At 40.0% G+C, this 18,464-nt stretch overlaps 1 protein-coding gene across 2 annotated transcripts in view; it reads left to right on the top strand.

The window, feature by feature from the left end:
- p2rx3 (purinergic receptor P2X 3) overlaps positions 1-18,464 on the top strand; it is a 54,976-nt gene that overhangs the window by 16,934 nt on the left and 19,578 nt on the right. For both annotated transcript variants that reach the window (XM_062967173.1, XM_003215016.4), the window contains exon 2: positions 5,346-5,481. In XM_062967173.1, the coding sequence (XP_062823243.1) occupies positions 5,449-5,481 (33 nt within the window). In that variant the 5' untranslated portion in view covers positions 5,346-5,448. The remainder of the gene's footprint in view (positions 1-5,345; positions 5,482-18,464) is intronic.

Genomic DNA, 18,464 nt, shown 5'->3' with positions numbered 1-18,464 from the left:
TTTCTTAAAGCATGCTCTGCGGGAGGAGGTAATGATGAAGGAGGCTTACTTGCTCTGTCCTTTTCTCTCAGTTTTGCTGTTCACACATGCTCAGGCAGAAATTCTAGAGGCAGCTGGCCAACTCAAAAGTCTGTGTTTCTCCAGCTCTCCTTTACCACCATCCTAAGGCTACTTAAAATGGGCCAGCTAGATGGAAGTCAAGGAAGAAATGGGCTGCTGAGGGGGTATAGAAAGACTTTGTTGTTTTTTTTTTTAGAAAGCTTCATTGTCAGGGCCTTTCTTCATAGAGGTTTGCCTATATTTATTGCATAATCTATCCACTCTGTCAGGTGCATAACTTTGCTTGAAGACTTCTGTATATTTCAGGCTAAGGGCTAGCCATATCTTATGTAATATCTACTATATTTGCAGTACTTCACTAGCAACAGACTAGGTAATTTAGTTGAGAGCCACTCGTCCCCTATGACAAAAGAGGAGCTGTCCAAATGGCATGAAAATGCAACAGAAATACTCTTTGTTGCAGAGAGAATTCAGGGTCCCATGTAAGGGGAGGGAGATAATCTATATATTTACGCATCTCAGGTTTGCACAATAAAACCAAGGCAATCATCACCATAACTTGGCAACAGGGGCTAAAACACAGTGCCCTGTTTGTTGAACAAATATTAGGAAATAGATGAACCACTTACAAAGACTGAAAATGTTCCTTTTTTGGACTTCACCTTTCAGAATCTGAGAGATTTCTGTCTGAGGAATTCTGAAAAATACAGTCTACAAAAGAAACTTTTAGTCGGGTTCCAGGTCCACTACACAAATCAGATAAGAGAGGGATTTTTCTGGGTAGAAACAGACCACAACTTTATTTGGTTACAGTGTAGACAGGTTCAGTGCACACATGGATCTAGATCAGGCATGGGCAAACTTCAGCCCTGCAGGTAATAATAATAATAATAATAATAATAATAATAATAATAATAATAATAAAATGCACTTTATTTATATTCTGCTTTGTCTCCCTGGAGGGACTCAGAGCAGATTACAGTACACATATAAGGTAAACATTCAATGCTTTTTACACAACAACAACATCCAATATATGTACACAGACAAAGGTAAAGACCTTCTCCTTTCATCTTCAGCATCTGGAGGTGATGGTCAACTCCAGCCATGTAGAGATGCTCTTGTTCCATTTTTCCATGCCAAGGAGCCTATTGTCTGTAGACACCTCTGATTTTGTTTTGTTGGCATGTCTGCATAGGACACCCTTTTACCTTCCCGCCAAGGCAGTACCTATTGATCTTCTCACATTGCATGTTTTCGAACTGCTAGGTTGGCAGAATCTAGGGCTAACTGTCAGGAGCTCATCCCAACTCACGACTTCGAACTGCCAACCCTCCGGTCAGCAGATTTCCTGCAGCTAGGAGTTTAACCCACTGCACTACTGCACCCCTAAATGTTTTGGACTTCAACTCCAACAATTCCTAACAGCCGGTAAGCTGACTGGGATTTCTGGGAGTTGAAGTCCAAAACACCTGGAGGGCCGAAGTTTACCCATGCCTGGTCTAGATCCAACCATCAACCAACCTGATGTTGATCAATGAGCTGGAAGCTTTGTTCTGATCCTGGACTCTTTGGAATGATGTGCGAGAATCCAATTGTGCAGATGCCCAGTGTGGTCTTGCAGCCATCTGGAGAAGTGATACATCCCCTCTCAACTGGATGAAGCCACTAAACACCATCAGTATCACCCCAGAGTCCCCAGGGCAAGAGACCCCATCCTATGGCAATGTCTATGAGACATTGGTTACCCAATACTGGATCCATGACCCATGCCAACTACCTCCATAAAGTGGTGACAAGTAGATTAACTTATTTATAACACAAATATAGGTGCAGGACGTGATACAAAACTCTGAGCTGGGAGCCTGGCAATTTGTTTGGGTGGGCAAAACTAGCCAGCCATGAATTCAAACTGCCCCGATGGCACAGTGGATTAAAGCCTTGTGACTTGAAGGTTGGGTTGCTGATCTGAAAGCTGCCAGGTTCGAATCCCACCTGGGGAGAGCGCAGATGAGCTCCCTCTATCAGCTCCAGCTCCATGCGGGGACATGAGAGAAGCCTCCCACAAGGATGATAAAAACATCCAACATCCAGGCGTCCCCTGGGCAACGTCCTTGCAGACAGCCAATTCTCTCACACCAGAAGCGACTTGCAGTTTCTCAAGTCACTCCTGACACACACACACACACACATACACACAAAAAACTAGTCAATCCCGCCAAGCCCAGTTGGCTCTAGGAAGGAGGCAGCTGCTCAGCGCTTTGAAGGCATCCATCATACTGAGCTCCTGCTCTGTCATGTAACCACAGCTGCCCAGTAAGCCAAGAATTGTGTTTCATCTTCAGCTGAAACCATTTTTTAATTTCAAAATGACTGTGCTTAATGTTACCATATTAGCATTTTACCCAGTTTTAAGGTTGAGAGGTGGGGAGAATAATTTAATTTGATCCATTAGTGGCTTCCAGCCTTGATTGTATTGGTATCTGATACTTAGCAAGGGTTTTGTGATAACAAAGGCTTCTTCCTTTACAGCCCAGACAGCTGCAACTAGGCTCACTCACACAGTTTTCTTGAGCATGTACCCGAACACAGAAGTGATGTCTCATTGTAGAGGGTTTTTTGTAATCTAGTCAGACAGAACAAGATCCAGCCGTGAGAGTGACGTCCTCAGACTGGAATTTTCAGTGCAAATATTTCACAGGAAAGGTAATTGGCAATTTAAGCCATATGACAAACTGTGTGGTTGAATCAGAACTGGATTTGTATACTTCACAAAAGGTACAGATATTCCAGAGGAGATGACAGACGTACCCTGCTGTATGCGAGAAATCGGACTAATGATAGGAAGAGACCTTTACAGTCTAGATAAATTGCTTTGTAAATTATATTCTTAACTGCAGGCTCTTATTTGGGAACAAACATAATTGAAACCAATGAGACTTAATTTCCAAGTAAATGGGCTTAGGTGACAGTGTTAGATTTGACATACGCTGATCATCTGACTGCCCTTGAAGTTAATGTCACCATCTACCTGACAGAGTCTAATCCATTGCTGCAGTAAATCAAGATCATGTCTGAACACTAGAGAGCAGCACCTAACAAGAAGTGAGGAAGGAAACCGAAATTGCCAGAAGTTGCTTCTGAGAAGAACATACCCGCCAACATTTCACAGATGAAAGCCAGAATATGTTGGCCAAGCAGCATCAGTGGTCAGGATGGCAGATGTTATTAATGAAAAAGAATACACAAGTCAGGAGATGCTGCAGCAGTTTGCTTTTGCCTGAGTAAACTGGGAAGGGCAAATATCTTTCCCCCCAAATAGTTGAGGGCAAATCACTGTTGTGCTTTGAACTCAGCTTGTAACTTTATTTTATTTTTATTTTTATGCTTCACTTCAGATATTAACTCATCTTAAACCAGGCATGAGCAGCTTTCAGTGTTGCACATGTTTTGGACTTCAAAAAGCTCAAGCCATTATGGCAAAGAGGAAAGTGTTGTGGGAATTACAGGCAGAAAAATGCCATTTTATATGTCCAGGCTTCAAGTTGTGTAGCATTTTAACGATTAGCAACAGAACCTTTCTGAGCCTTCAGTTTTCTGTCACCTCTGCATCAATAATAATAATAATAATAATAATAATAATAATAATAATAATAATAATAATTTTATTTTATACCCCGCTCCATCTTCCCGAAGGGACTTGGGGCGGCTTACATGGGGCCAAGCCCAGACATCAGACAATATAAAAACATAGCAATAAAACAAGTCAATCAACAATAAATCATAAAACAAATGAGGTCACACACAATAAATATACTGATAAAATCCTGGGTTGGCTCCAAAAAGTGACACCAGCTGGAACCGCATTCTTCAGTATAATTGTCTTGTTTTATACTTCCTCCATAAATAAAGTATGTTTCTTCAAGTCATCCAGAAATATAATTAATGTTTTGTCAAAGGCTTTAATGGCCAGAATCACTGGGTTGCTGTGAGTTTTTCGGGCTTTATGGCCATGTTCCAGAAGCATTCTCTCCTGACATTTTGCCCACATCTATGGCAGGCATCCTCAGAGGTTGTAAGGTACAGTAGAGTCTCACTTATCCAACATAAACGGGCTGGCAGAACGTTGGATAAGCGAATATGTTGGATAATGAGAGATTAAGAAGAAGCCTGTTAAACACCAAATTAGGTTATGATTTTACAAATTAAGCACCAAAACATCATGTTATACAACAAATTTGACAGAAAAAGTAGTTCAATATGCAGTAATGCTATGTAGTAATGACTGTATTTACAAATTTAGCACCAAAATATCACGATGTATTGAAAACATTGACTACAAAAATGCATTGGATAATCCAGAACATTGGATAAGCGAATGTTGGATAAGTGAGACTCTACTGTATATTGGAAATTAGGACAAGGGAGGTTTATATATCTGTGGAGGGTCTAGGGTGGGAGAAAGAATTCCAACAGACAATTATTCTTTCTCCCAGCCTGGACCTTCCACAGATATATAAACTTCCTTTGTCTAGTTTCCAACAGGCTTCGCAACCTCTGAGGATGCCTGTGACACATGAGCGTGACATGTCAGGACAGAATGCTTCTGGAACATGGCCATATAGCCCAGAAAGCTCACAGCAACCCAATACATGTAATGTCATCTGTGAATAAATAAACCAGGACAATAATACATTTTATAATTCATGGTTCAATAGAGTCTAATTAGAGTTTTAATTGATGTGGTACTGTTTCATTGTTTATTGATACGTCGTTGTTTTATTGAATGTATTTTGGGCAATGTAATTTGCTGACTGTTGTAAGCCGCCCTGAGTCCCTCTGGGTGAGAAGGGCGGGGTAAAAATGATGTAAATAAATAAATAAAAATAAATAAGATAAATTGTTAAAAAGTACAAGGGGGACAAGCAGAGCTGCCCCCACCATGAAATAGGATGGAAGAGTGACGCAACCATCCTATTTCATTATTTTCCTTCCTTCCTTCTTTCTTTCCTTCCTTCCTGCCTGCTGGGTGGGAAGGGAGAGGGGAAAGGCAAAAGAGGCCAACAGAGAAAGGGGGTGAACCTCCTACTTTGGTCTCTAGCCCAAAATGAATCCCTTGAGAGCTTACCCATGAGTAAGCTCCATCAGATTGAAAAAGGCCATCAGTCTCCACATGAAGAATGTGCTTTTGCTCATGTCAGTGAATATACCTTTCCATTTTGTATATGGCAGTTTCTCATACCTAGTTGTCCCAGCGGAGATGCTAATAGCTTTCTTTTCCACAGATGGGTGTTCCTGCATGAGAAGGCCTATCAGATAAGGGACACCTCCATTGAGTCCTCTGTAGTGACAAAGGTGAAGGGCTTCGGCAAGTACAGCAACCGTGTGATGGACACAGCAGATTATGTTACACCCCCGCAGGTAAGTCCTGACAAAGATCTATGAGAAGGGCATAAGATTGGACATCTTATGAGGCTGGAGATAGCTCAGCGATTTGGCTTGTTAAATAGACTAGAATAACCCGAAACCACAATCTCTCTGTACATAAACAACTGAGTTTGAACCTGATGGTTGCATCATACGTGTAACTTGCGACAAATGGCTTTAAATACATGTACGCGCAGCTGAAATGTTCTGTGCTAATATTACCTGAGTACAGAATTTTGTTCAAAGCAGGGGCTCTGGAAATCTGTTCAGATAAGTAGTGCCTGACTGATTTTAAAGTTTATATGTGCTTCTTTTATGCAATACAATGAAGTCAGATGATTAGGGACAAAAGTACATCTATTCAGGTAAGAAGAGTCTTTCTGGAAGATGTGAGGCAGCTGGCATCAGCAGAACTGTATATAAAAGTTATCAGAGCTTTGAGTCAGAATATTCTGTGGATTTACGTTCTGGTTTTGTTGTACCTTCAGCATCACATTTGGGACAGGTCAGTGAGCACAATCAATTTTCTGTTCTAAATATATACTGTACTTCACAGGACCGTAAATGACCCTCTTTCTCTATGCCCCCCCCAACCTCTGCTGCAATCACAACAGAATTGTTTTGGGTTTTTTTTTTTCATTCCCTAGCTGAGCAGGATATTCCCCAAACAAGCTCAGGCCCATTAGGAATCCAAAGCATACGGAGTGAGAAGTTTAAATGGATTTTAAATATACTGTAGGTAAAAGCTGGTGTTTCCATCAAAAGTGATAGAAACAGCTGCACTAAACCCATCTCCTGTCTCAGAAGTGTGCAAATAATTGCTAGAAAAATAGTTCGAGCTCTAGCGATGGGCTCAGAACATAAAGCTAGAATCTCACAGGTCATATAATGCAGTTTAAAACTGCATCACATGTTCAGTGTGAATGGGGCCTTGGTCAAAACGATGGGTTCCAAAGCTATCTGCCAGTTTTAAGAAATTGCTGGCTGAACCTCCTCAGGGGCATGTTCCTGCTCAATGGCATCTACCAAGAGATGATCTGACATTCCTCTGCTCTGACTTCTACGTTTCAGTCCATTTGCATACAGGACTGGTCACCAAGTTTCAATTTACTACTTTGTTAAAGGTCTTCACACTTGCTCCTGTTTGGATATATGCAGCTTCCATGATGTTTAGAAATGTTCTCCTTAATGCAAATAGCCAACTACTGATTTTTTCCAGGTCAGTTAATGGGGTTAATGATAATAATAATAATAATAACTTTATTTTTATAGTAAAGGTAAAGGTTTTCCCCTGACGTTAAGTCCAGTCTTGTCTGACTGTGGGGGTTGGTGCTCATCTCCATTTCTAAGCCGAAGAGCCGGCATTGTCCGTAGACACCTCCAAGGTCATGTGGCCGGCATGACTGCATGGAGCGCCATTACCTTCCCACCGGAGCGGTACCTATTGATCTACTCACATTGGCATGTTTTCGAACTGCTAGGTTGGCAGGAGCTGGAGCTAACATTGGCCGCTCACGCCGCTCCCGGGGATTGAACCTGGGACCTTTCAGTCTCCAGCTCAGTGCTTTAACACACTTTGCCACCGGGGCTCCTTTATTTTTATACCCCGCCTCTATCTTCCCGCAGGGACTCGGGGCGGCTAACATGGGGCCAAGCCCAAATAATCACAATAAAACAGGATAAAATACATACATAAACATGCATCATCAACAAGAAATTTAAACAGAATAAAACCATTTATAAACAATAATGTAGTGATTAAATAAAAACCACCATATGAAGCAAAACAGCAATTAAAATAATAAGAGAAATGGGCAAACATGTGAGGAGTGTATAATTGTAATTACAAACCTGATGAGGTAGATAATAAAGTGCTGCAGATAAAGGAGTGTATGGTGAAATGGGCCCAGAATGTGGGACACCAGATCCAATTAAAAAGTTGGAAGAAGGTTTGGAACCAGGGCCTTAGATATATGCATATGACATGTGAGAGAACTGGCTAAAAATGCAATACTGGTGGTATATTATCCCTTACAAAATTTCTAAATGTTATAAGAATACATCTGACAAATGCTGGAAGTGCGAGCAACAGATGGGCACTTTTTTTCACTTATGGTGGACATGTCCAAAAGCTCAACTTTATTGGAAAGACATAAACGAAGCCATACAAACAATGTTAAAGATAAAAATTAAAAGAGAACCTGAGTATTTTTTACTTGGAATGTTAGACATTGATCATGATAAAATTAAAGAGATCCTGTTCAACTATTTGGTCACCGCCGCGAGAATAACATATGCCAGGCTTTGGAGATGAAAGGAGATTCCAAATAAGGAGGAATGGTTAAATAAAGTCATGCAGGTGATGAACATGGATAAACTTACATATTGGTTATCTCCAAGCCAAGGTTTACCAAAGAAAGAAACCAACTGGGACCTGGTAAAGGACTATTTAAAACAAATGAAATTTGACCCTATCTGCTGAATCAGATACAATCTTAGAGACTGATGAGGACGAAGGGGATGTGGTGGTTTACCAATTTTTACGAACATTTAATTTTTTATATATATATATATATATATATATATATATATATATATATATATATATAAATCTATGACGAACCAGTTAAAGTTAGATGGAAGTCAACTTTTGTTTATTTTTTCCATTTTACTATTATTATTATTTCTATTTTTTCTGTCTTTTTACTATATATTTTTCATATTTTTTCTCTCTTTTTCCTTTTTTTCTTTTTCCTTCTTCTTTTTTCATATCTCATTTCTTACTTTCCTATAAACAATCAGTGTTCTCACACTTTCGATGTGAAAATTTTATTACTTGCTAATTCATATTTCTTTTCTAACCTCAAACACAACATTTTCAATAAAAATATTTCAAAAAAATAATAAAGTGCTGCAGTAATTAAATGGGGTTGGTTTCAAGAGGATTTGGAATAATTGCCCCAAATTCATGCTCAAGGTAGAAGTAACTTGAGGCTGTTGTTTTTCGATCTGTGATAAAGTAGAACTGGGGTACTTTTCTATCTATCGGAATATGCCCATGTGTATCAGAAAGAGCAATGCGAGAAAGAGAAAGAAGGGGGAGAAAAACTTGAAAGAGAGAGTTGCTGCTTTCTATAAGCTAGCTAGACCTGTCTTGTCATTACTTTGAATATTTGTATTTATTTTATGAAATAAATACAGCAAAAAAATCATCAGATAAGTGTAAACAGGACAAAAATGTAATTCACAAAGGTTACAAGACGTAGCAAAGGCACCTTAGGATATCGAATGTGTGGGACTGGTAATATTATTACTCAGTGTATGATGGACCAATATCATATTTGTGCTCATTGGCTACACCTGTTTCTTTCCTGGATACTTGCCACAGCTGGTGGATCATCTACCAGCATTACTCCATAGAACACCACTTTTGAATAGCAACGATCTAGAGAACACCGTAGTAAATAATGAGGTGATATCATAACAGCAAATCACACAAGAGCCACGGTAGCACAATGAGTTAAACCCTTGTGCCTGCTGAACTACTGACCTGGGGGTTGGGTTGCTGACCTCAAGGTTGTTGTTTTGAATCCACGATATGGGCTGAGCTCCTGTCTGACAGCTCTAGCGTGCAGGGACATGAGAGAAGCCTCCCGGCTAACACATCTGGGTGTCCCTTGGGCAATGTCTCAGTAGACTGCCAATTCTCTTACACCAAAAGTGACTTGCTTCTTAACACAATTAAAAAAAACAAATCACACCATAGATTAGTATGAAAATAATTGTAAAAATCATTAGGTAAAGGTAAAGTTTTCCCCTGACTTTAAGTCTACTCATGTCTGAGTCTGGGGGTTGGTGCTCATCTCCGACAACTAATAACAACAACAACAACAACAATAACAACAACAACAATAAAATAATGGTTCCGGTGGTGATGGGCACATTGGGTGCTGTGCCAAAAGATCTCAGCCGGCATTTGGAAACAATAGACATTGACAAAATTACGATCTGCCAACTGCAAAAGGCCACCCTGCTGGGATCCGCATGCATCATCCGAAAATACATCACACAGTCCTAGACACTTGGGAAGTGTTTGACTTGTGATTTTGTGATACAAAATCCAGCATATCTGTCTTGTTTGCTGTGTCATAATAAATAATAACAACAACAACAACAACAACAACAACTTTATTTTTATATCCCGCCCCATCTCTCCGAAGGGACTTGGGGTGACTCACAACAGGGACAAGCCCGAAACAACGACACAACATATTTGACAAAACTTAAAACATTTCAATGATACACAAAATAAAATAATGGGCAATACATTAAAATCCAAGCAGATAAAATCAGAGTAATTAAAAGCAAACCAGCGGGGATAGGTTTCATAAACTGATGCACATTTCTAAGCCAAAAAGGTGGCATTGTCCGTAGACTCCTCCTAGATCATGTGGCTGGCATGACTGCATGGAGTGCCGTTACCTTCCCACCAGAGCAGTACCTATTGATCTACTCACATTTGCATGTTTTCAAACTGCTAGGTTGGCAGAAGCTAGAGCTAACAGCGGGAGCTCAGCCCACTCCCTGGGTTTGAACTGCCAACCTTTCTGTCAGCAAGTTCAACAGCTCAGTGGTTAACCCAAAGTGCCATTGGGGGTTATTAAAAATCATTACTGTAATAAAATTAATGGGGAAAATCTGCTGCTTTTCACGATTGTCTCTGTTTATCTCTTATGTCACAGGTGTCAAATGCAAGACCTGCAGGCCAAGCCCCTCCCACACACACACACGTATCATTTTATGTGACCTGTGAGGCTTTCAATGCCAGAGCAACGAAGTTATATTTATACAATCTTACAATTACAAACGGCCCCGTGAAAGCAACCATAAGGCTGATGTGGCTCTCAGTGAAAATGAGTCTGACATCCTTGTTCTACCGTGTTTCCCCGAAAATAAGACAGTGTCTTATATTAATTTTTGCCCCCAAAGATGCTCTAGGTCTTATTTTCAGGGGATATCTTATTTTCCCATGAAGAAAAATTCACATTTATTGTTGAACAAAAAAATGAACATATAATATATTCTGTAAGTAGTTGTCATCACAAACCAGCATAACCAGACAAACTGTGAATCCTAGCAAGAATTTCTTGTTACTACCATTATTTCCATGTACAACAATCTATGGTATGTACATTTACCGATCCTGCATGCTCTGGTGTTGTGTTCGACGGGCATGCTTCCAAACAAAAACTTTGCTAGGTCTTACTTTCAGGGGAGGCCTTATATTTAGCAATTCAGCAAAACCTCTAGTAGGTCTTATTTTCTGGGGATGTCTTATTTTAGGGGAAACAGGGTATGTGTACAGAGTATTTGTGAATAAAACTAATACTGCAAAGGCACCATCACCTTTAGTTTCTCTTTTAGCTGGAAGTACAGTAGAGTCTCACTTATCCAAGCCTCGCTTATCCAAGCCTCTGGATAATCCAAGCCATTTTTGTAGTCAATGTTTTCAATATATCGTGATATTTTGGTGCTAAATTCGTAAATACAGTAATTACTACGTAGCATTACTGCGTATTGAACTGCTTTTTCTGTCAAATTTGTTGTATAACATGAAGTTTTGGTGCTTAATTTGTAAAATCATAACCTAATTGATGTTTAATAGGCTTTTTCTTAATCTCTCCTTATTATCCAAGATATTCGCTTATACAAGCTTCTGCCAGCCCGTTTAGCTTGGATAAGTGAGACTCTACTGTAATTTGTAGCACAGTTCTGGAACATCTTGCTCCTCAGAGAAATGAAAAGTATCTACCGGTATGTTTTTACATATAGATAGATCTTACCTCTTTCATTCTTTCTTTCTTTGATACATGTGCTATAAAGAGTACACTTTCACATATAGTTTGGTCAGTTTGGCTTCCTTCAAAGCTAATGTATTTTTAAACCAGAATCTGAAGGAAGATACCTCCAGGTAGATCCAGTGTCAAGGCTTGGCATCACTAGGCAGCTTCTTAAAGGTCCATAGTGTAATCCCTGTTCTCTTTTTGCTGCCAGGCAGATCCTGTTTTTTCCTTTGCCCAATGTTGGGGTGCAAACAGCTGCAGCCCACGTTTAAATACCCTCCCAACGCCTCGGGGTCCTAGCTTAATATTTCTTCAGAGAGATGCTACATCATCTCTACTGCAAGGAGATTTAAATGGCAGATGCCATCTGCAGCTCATCTTTGCCAACGAGAGCAGTGTGTTTGCTACTGCCAACGCTGGGACAACACCATCAAGAAAGAAATTACACCCATACTCACACAAGCATGCCATCTTGCACTTCTACCAATAGGAAAATCAGAGATAGGAACCAATTCATTGAATTATCAACTGAGTTGGAAATTTTCTAATGGAAATGGAGTTTCAGCTCTTATTAGTTCATTAATTCATCAAGAAACAGTGTTATATTTTCCATTTTCCATCTGGCATTTAAATTTTCGAAAAGTTTTTTTTTTACTCTTAGTTTGTCCCTCAAGACTGGAAGATTATAGTGTTTAAGTCGCAAGATCCAAGCTAATTATTTTGCTCTTATTAAGTTGCTCTTTCAGCTGCCCTTATTTTAGTTCACGATTAGAGTTGGATCATGTAATTAATTCCAAAGTTAATGGATTTTACAGAAGAAGAAGTAAGGGCAGCTTGAATGATGAACATACATCACGGCACTTCCATCTTTTTTTTTCCTATGCATTTTCATGTTGCTCAATTCTCTTTATTTACTATTTGAACTTTTACTGAGCTCCATGGTTTCTTTGGATATTAATCCTTAATAGTGTTACACAGAATTATGCTATTACATAACTCCTCTTATTATTTAAAAAACATTTTAAAAATGTTTTAAAAGACATGCTGGTGAACAGAGAATGAATATACAGTCTGTCTCTTAGGAATTTTGCTATACTCCCAGCTTATGGAGTGAATCCTCCTTATCTACTGTTTTCTATCGATCTATAGGATCAACTAACTACAGCGCAAAAATATTTTCTCAAAAATCCAAAAAAGTGAACTTTGATTTTGCCATGTGCCAACTCAAGCACTATGCTGATGTGTGTGCGCATCCCGCTGTGGCCTCCTACTATTTCACAGATCCTCAAGCTCTCTCTGGGATTTTTTTTAAGTTGTTCATCATTTTAAATATTGTATATAATGGGACATATTATGATTAATTATTATTGTTAACTTTATTTATACCCCGCCTTTCTCCCCATGGGGACTCAAGGTGGCTAAAAATCCTACACTTTAGTCATAGTTAAAAAGTGCAATACAAAAATTAAAAAAACAAATAAAATGTGGATAATGTGGATAATGTGGATTATGATATGTAAAGGTAAGGTTTTCCCCTGACGTTAAGTCCAGTCATGTCTGACTCTGGGGGTTGGTGCTCATCTCCATTTCTAAGTCGAAGAGCCGGCATTGTCTGTAGATACCTCCAAGGTCATGTGGCCGGCATGACTGCATGGAGTGCCGTTACCTTCCCGCCAGAGCGGTACCTATTGATCTACTCACATTTGCATGTTTTCAAACTACTAGGTTGGCAGGAGCTGGAGCTGACAGCGGCCACTCATGCCGCTCCCAGGGTTTGAACCTGGGACCTTTTGGTTTTATGATATAAAACAGGTGAAAATATAATAAATGCACTTAAAATAGCCTTTAAAACTCTCAGCCCCGACCCCCCAAAACCCACCCACACGTCCCCAGCACCCTTCCCTTTTTCCTTCCTGCTGGCAGAAGGAGGTCTTTAGCAGCTTTTGCAAGGCCAGCAGGGATAGGAACTTCCTGGTCTCTCTTGGGAAAGAGTTCCATCATCTTGGAGCAGCCACCGAAAAGGCCCTCTCCAGTGTTCCCACCAAGCACCCTTGAGTGGGTGGTGGGATAGAGAGAACGCTCTCCCCAGCAGATCATATATTTCTAACAGGTTTGTAGTATCAATGGATTTTGGAATCCACGGGGATCCTGGAACCAAACTCCAATGGATACTGAGGGCCCAGTGTAGTCTACATTTATCTGCTTGGGATCCCTGGGAAATCCCAAGAGATGTGCAGGGCCCACAATGCTCCCAATATCCCAGAAAAGTAGAATGAAAAACCACACCAAAGTGGTTACTAATCCATTGCAGGATAGAAGGTCATTAATAGATTGCTTGCAACAGGAACAGAATTATTTTCCAAACAACAGTGGTAGAATCCCATGAGAGTGATGGCAGTGTGATGAGCTATAGGACAAATGCAGTGCAATCACAGAATAACAGTGTTGTGTGATAAGCTCTATAACAGTGATTCTCAACTTGTGGGTCCTCAGGTGTTTTGGCCTACAACTCCCAGAAATCCCAGCCAGTTTACCAGCTGTTAGGATTTCTGGAAGTTGAGGGCCAAAACATCTGGGGACCCACAGGTTGAGAACCATTGCTCTGTAGAGACCCTCCCTCTGTCCTAGGACTCTTTGCCTTTTTAAAAATTCCATGTGGGAATAAATAAGCTAAAGAAAATACTGGTGAAAGGAGTTGAGAGAGAGGAAGGGAATGCAAAAGATAGGGATTTCATGAAATGGCTTGAAAATAGGTTTTCAAAAATCCATGCAGCTTTTTCCTCCCTCCCCGGTTCAAAACAGGGACAAGCTGAAGATGGTTGGGCAGGGGTAAAATGATAGTTTCATAGTCATAATGTAGCGGAAGCCAGACTTCCCCTCTTCTCGGCTTCTCGTGTGTCTGTGCGGACGCAGTGGAAGTAGGAGACAGACAACTGGAGTTTTTTCCAAAGAAAGCAGTTTACTAAAATTCATGCAGCTGCAGAGGTTCATCCCACGCACAACTAGGTGCTGAAAAGGGAGAACCCCGCCGACAGGGTCAAGTGTCTATTTATACAATTCAATGGATTCGGTTTACGACCGCCCACATATCAAACCATTGGTGCATATTTGTGGTGCAGTATTACATTTCATCATTACTTTCGTTTCTCTCAAAACACATGATTTCGGGGAAATCATGTGATAACCCATTGGCTGTGTACCTGGCCTGCTCGTACCTCCTTATATGGCCATTTCCTCCTACCCCTTCATTCCTGCCTTATTCCCCCCCTTTTTTTTTTTGCGAAGCGTGTATACAAAAGCTGAAGCAAACCAAATGAGCAGACTTATGGGTCCCTCCAATCCCTTCTAGCTTGCAGCCGGGCTATCTTTTCAGTGGAAAATGAGCGCAGAATAGCATTTGTACATAGTTTCATCACCAGAGGTAAACAACACATGAGGATTAAAAATATTAATCAGGTTTTAGAAAGGATATAGTCCACAGTAGAATTCTGATCTAGCCCAGTCATTTGGCTTCTTCCGATGATGGATTTGTTGCTATGGCCAGAGGTGGCCATTCACATACATGTCCAACTTTCAGGTCTTTTCAGTCTTTGGCATAAAGTCAAACTGGGGGTGTGTTTCCTCTTCCTTGATCAAAGGAATAATGTTCAGTTAATTTGAATAAAGTCTCTTTTCGTCCAATCAAGTCTCTAGTCTCTAAGAATTGTCTCTGTGTAAAGAAAAGTCTGTAAAGAAAATCTCCATCTCTCACAGGGCTTTAGCTCTCATACCCAGTATACCCAGCGTGTGGTGTGGGGTAGACTCAACCCCTGCGGGTTTTGGATTCCAAAACAGGCCTTCCAGTAATAATCCCTTATGGATCTCCATTTTGGAAAACAGGCCTCTCAGTAACAATGCCTTATGGATCTCCAATTTAGGAAAACAGGCCTCTCAGTAACAATGCCTTATGGATCTCCAATTTAGGAACAGGAGTCCAAAAAGCTGAAAAAGAAAGCAGGAAGATAGTGAGAGAGAAGGGGGGGAACGGATTACCCATCTGTCGATCATCCTGTTCAACATCACTTTTGTCTCAGCCAATCTTGTTGAAATCCCTTGTCTCTCCACGGGTGGGGCAGGTAGGCCACTATTCAGCTCCCAAACGACCCCTCCATGGCCTCTTGAGAAACGATTCCTCCATGGCCTCTTGAGAAACGATTCCTCCATGGGCCTTCTTTCGCGATCTGCAGCAATCCTTTTTACTCTGGTCCAGCTGCAATGGTTAACTTATTTTATTCTTTGTCACATTGTCTCCATGCTATATCCTCCTTTTGGCTTAAAAAGCAAGGTTGTTAGATGGCATATGAAAAAGTCCCTCATTGTCTCTCAAATCCAAATTATTTGCAATGTCCCGTTACAAAAGGTCCTAACCAGGAGAGTTGGGTCAAAATAGAAAATTGTATGTTGTTGAGTTGGTCAGCCCTTACAGCCTCCAGCCTGATGCCACACTCCATCACAGCCTTAGCACTCAGCAACACCTATAGGCCCTCCCAGGCCTCTCAATAAACATGTCTCATAGACTTCTGGTTTTATCCCATACAGGAGTTCAGGACCTGTAAGAGACTAGCAAAAAACAATGAGAGGGAAAAGAAGGGGAGGGAAATACTCATCCTTCCAGGCTGTATGGCTCTTGAAGCACTCTCTCTAGTCGTTTCGCTCACATCCACGGCAGGCCTCCTCAGAGGTTGTGCCTTCGACAACACACTCATCTGTCTTGAAATCCAACAAAATCTTTCTTCTCCGCATATTTTTCTTTTCTTTTCCGCAAACGATTTAACAATCGTCTATCCACTTGCTGCAATGCAATCTTCCACTCCACTCCTGCTGCAGTGTTAAACTTACTCAACTCCCCTTTTACACCGACTCGTTGCTACATTCTTATTCTTCAGCTTTAAGAAATCAAAATTTGTTAGTAACACAGGTTGAAAAGCCTCCTGCCGCTTCTCAAATCTGGCAAAATCCAGGCTGGGGGCGATGGAAAAAATGCCCCTATTTGCATGATCTAATGTCCCGTTTACAAAAGTCCTAGTCCTCCCTTTCCGTAACCTTTAGAAAGAGCTGGGCCAAAATCACAAAGTCCAGAATCCAAATCTCACAAAATTATTATGAAGCAACATGAGATGTAGCCAATTATATCATGCCTTTGGTTCTCAAAAGGATAACTTTTTATCACTTGGGCACTAGCTCCCTTTTTGAATAAAATGTCAATCAAAAATTTAGAAATCAATGTCAGTTCTTAATTCTTCTGTGTCAGGAATATGGGATCAATTTTTTTTTCAAAAATAAATATATATTTTTTGCACTGCCAACTTGTGACAGTTTTCCATACAAAGTCTCCACAACTAATAACTCCTCTCCTTGTCCTCTCTTTTCAGTATCCATCTCCTCTCCAAAACATTCATTCACATTCTTTCTCCTTCTTGACTTACCAAGATTACTTGTATTCCAAAGTGCTGCAAAAAAGAACTTTTAACATTTCCCTATAACCTGTAAGGGGTTTAAACAGTCTGTCCAACAGAAAAAGGGGGAAGTAGCCCACAGAGGCTTGAGTTTTCAAAAGTACACTTGTTCAGGCTCATTTTTTTTCTTCTTGAGATTCAATTTCTGGGCAAATGTCCAGCTCTTATCTGTTGTATCACCATGTTCTCCAAAAACACTGAAGCATTGTTCTTTCAAAGCAAGGAATTTTTTTTTCAAGCCTAAGACCATTTTTTTTTCAAAAAAAAAAAAAAGATATCTACAGCTTCCGAATTGCTTCTGAACAAGCATGTTGGCTTTTTCTCAAGACATTTTCCCAGGTCAGAAGTCACAGCACAGCACACAGAAACCAGGATTTTTTCTCATTTCAGGAAATAGCAGATATTTACACACAGAATGATTTAACCAAAATCACTCTACATCTCTTATTTAGAATCACATCACTCAATTGTCATCTTTTTTCATTAAATTCACATGTCCAACATACATTTTAAAATCTACTAACATTGTTTATAACTCTTTATGCATTTTGAATTCAACACATACATCTCATTCACACAAGGTCAACAGGAATTTTGATTAGTGGTTAGTTGTTTAGATAAAGTCACACACTCTCTCTCAGCTCATGAAACATTCTCACCCAGTTGTCCCAAAACAAGTCCAAAGCAAGGATTTAAGATCCAGGTGAAAGACAGAACCCCAATATATATATATATACATTTACATCATCACTCATTTATCATCATTTTTCTTTCTTTTCTTTTTTTTCCCCTCATATTAAATTCACATTACATTTTTAAAACTCCACTAGTTCACAGCGGCTTTCGTTGACCTTGGCTGTCCACTGGAATTCCATTATCTTTCTCTGGGCATTTCGTCTGAGTTTAACAAGAATGACAGGGAAGAAACATTCTAACAAACTTGGATCAGTTTTTTTTTTTTAAGACACAGTTAACAAGTTCATAACTTATCGTTTTTACCTTGGACTGTCTGCCAAGATTTTCCCACTATCTTTTTTGGCATGAGGCCCAGGTGCAAAGAAAACTTTTTAAGAAAACAGCCTTTGTTTCTCAGAAATAACAAGGAAAACTCTTTTGAAACACAATTTAACCTTTTAAACATTTCTCATAGAAATTATATGCTTAGTTTCCATTTATGCCAAGTAACTCAAAATAATTCCAGTTTTCTTGCACACACAAAGTCCTCATCAAAGGCTCTCTTTTGTAAGACGGTCTCTGAACCTCAACACAATTTTAACAGCCTCCCTCCCTTTTTCTGGCCTCTCTGCAGCTTGTCAGCAAAAGTAAACTAACAACACAGACAGACCCTCTTCGAATCAGATTTTTTCAACCGTAATAAAACATTTCTAGATATTTGTGCTCAACATTTTTTGTATAAATCTATAGACTCATTTTTTCATTTTCACTTCAATATTACCACGAAACATGCAGAACTTGAAACTCATTATTCCCCACACATGACAAAGAAATCAAACAGTTTTTTTTTTCAAAAGGGTATGCCACCTTCCCTCTTTTCATTTTTTTTTCTTCCTTTCCCTGGGAGTTGCGACTCAGTCTTGGATGGATTTGCATCCTCATGAGTCCTGCACGACTTGGTCTG

This window comes from Anolis carolinensis, chromosome 1 (assembly GCF_035594765.1).
Source record: "Anolis carolinensis isolate JA03-04 chromosome 1, rAnoCar3.1.pri, whole genome shotgun sequence".
NCBI lineage: Eukaryota > Metazoa > Chordata > Lepidosauria > Squamata > Dactyloidae > Anolis > Anolis carolinensis.
Note: the sequence above shows the minus strand (reverse complement) of the source record. Positions and strands in the feature narration are given on the sequence as shown.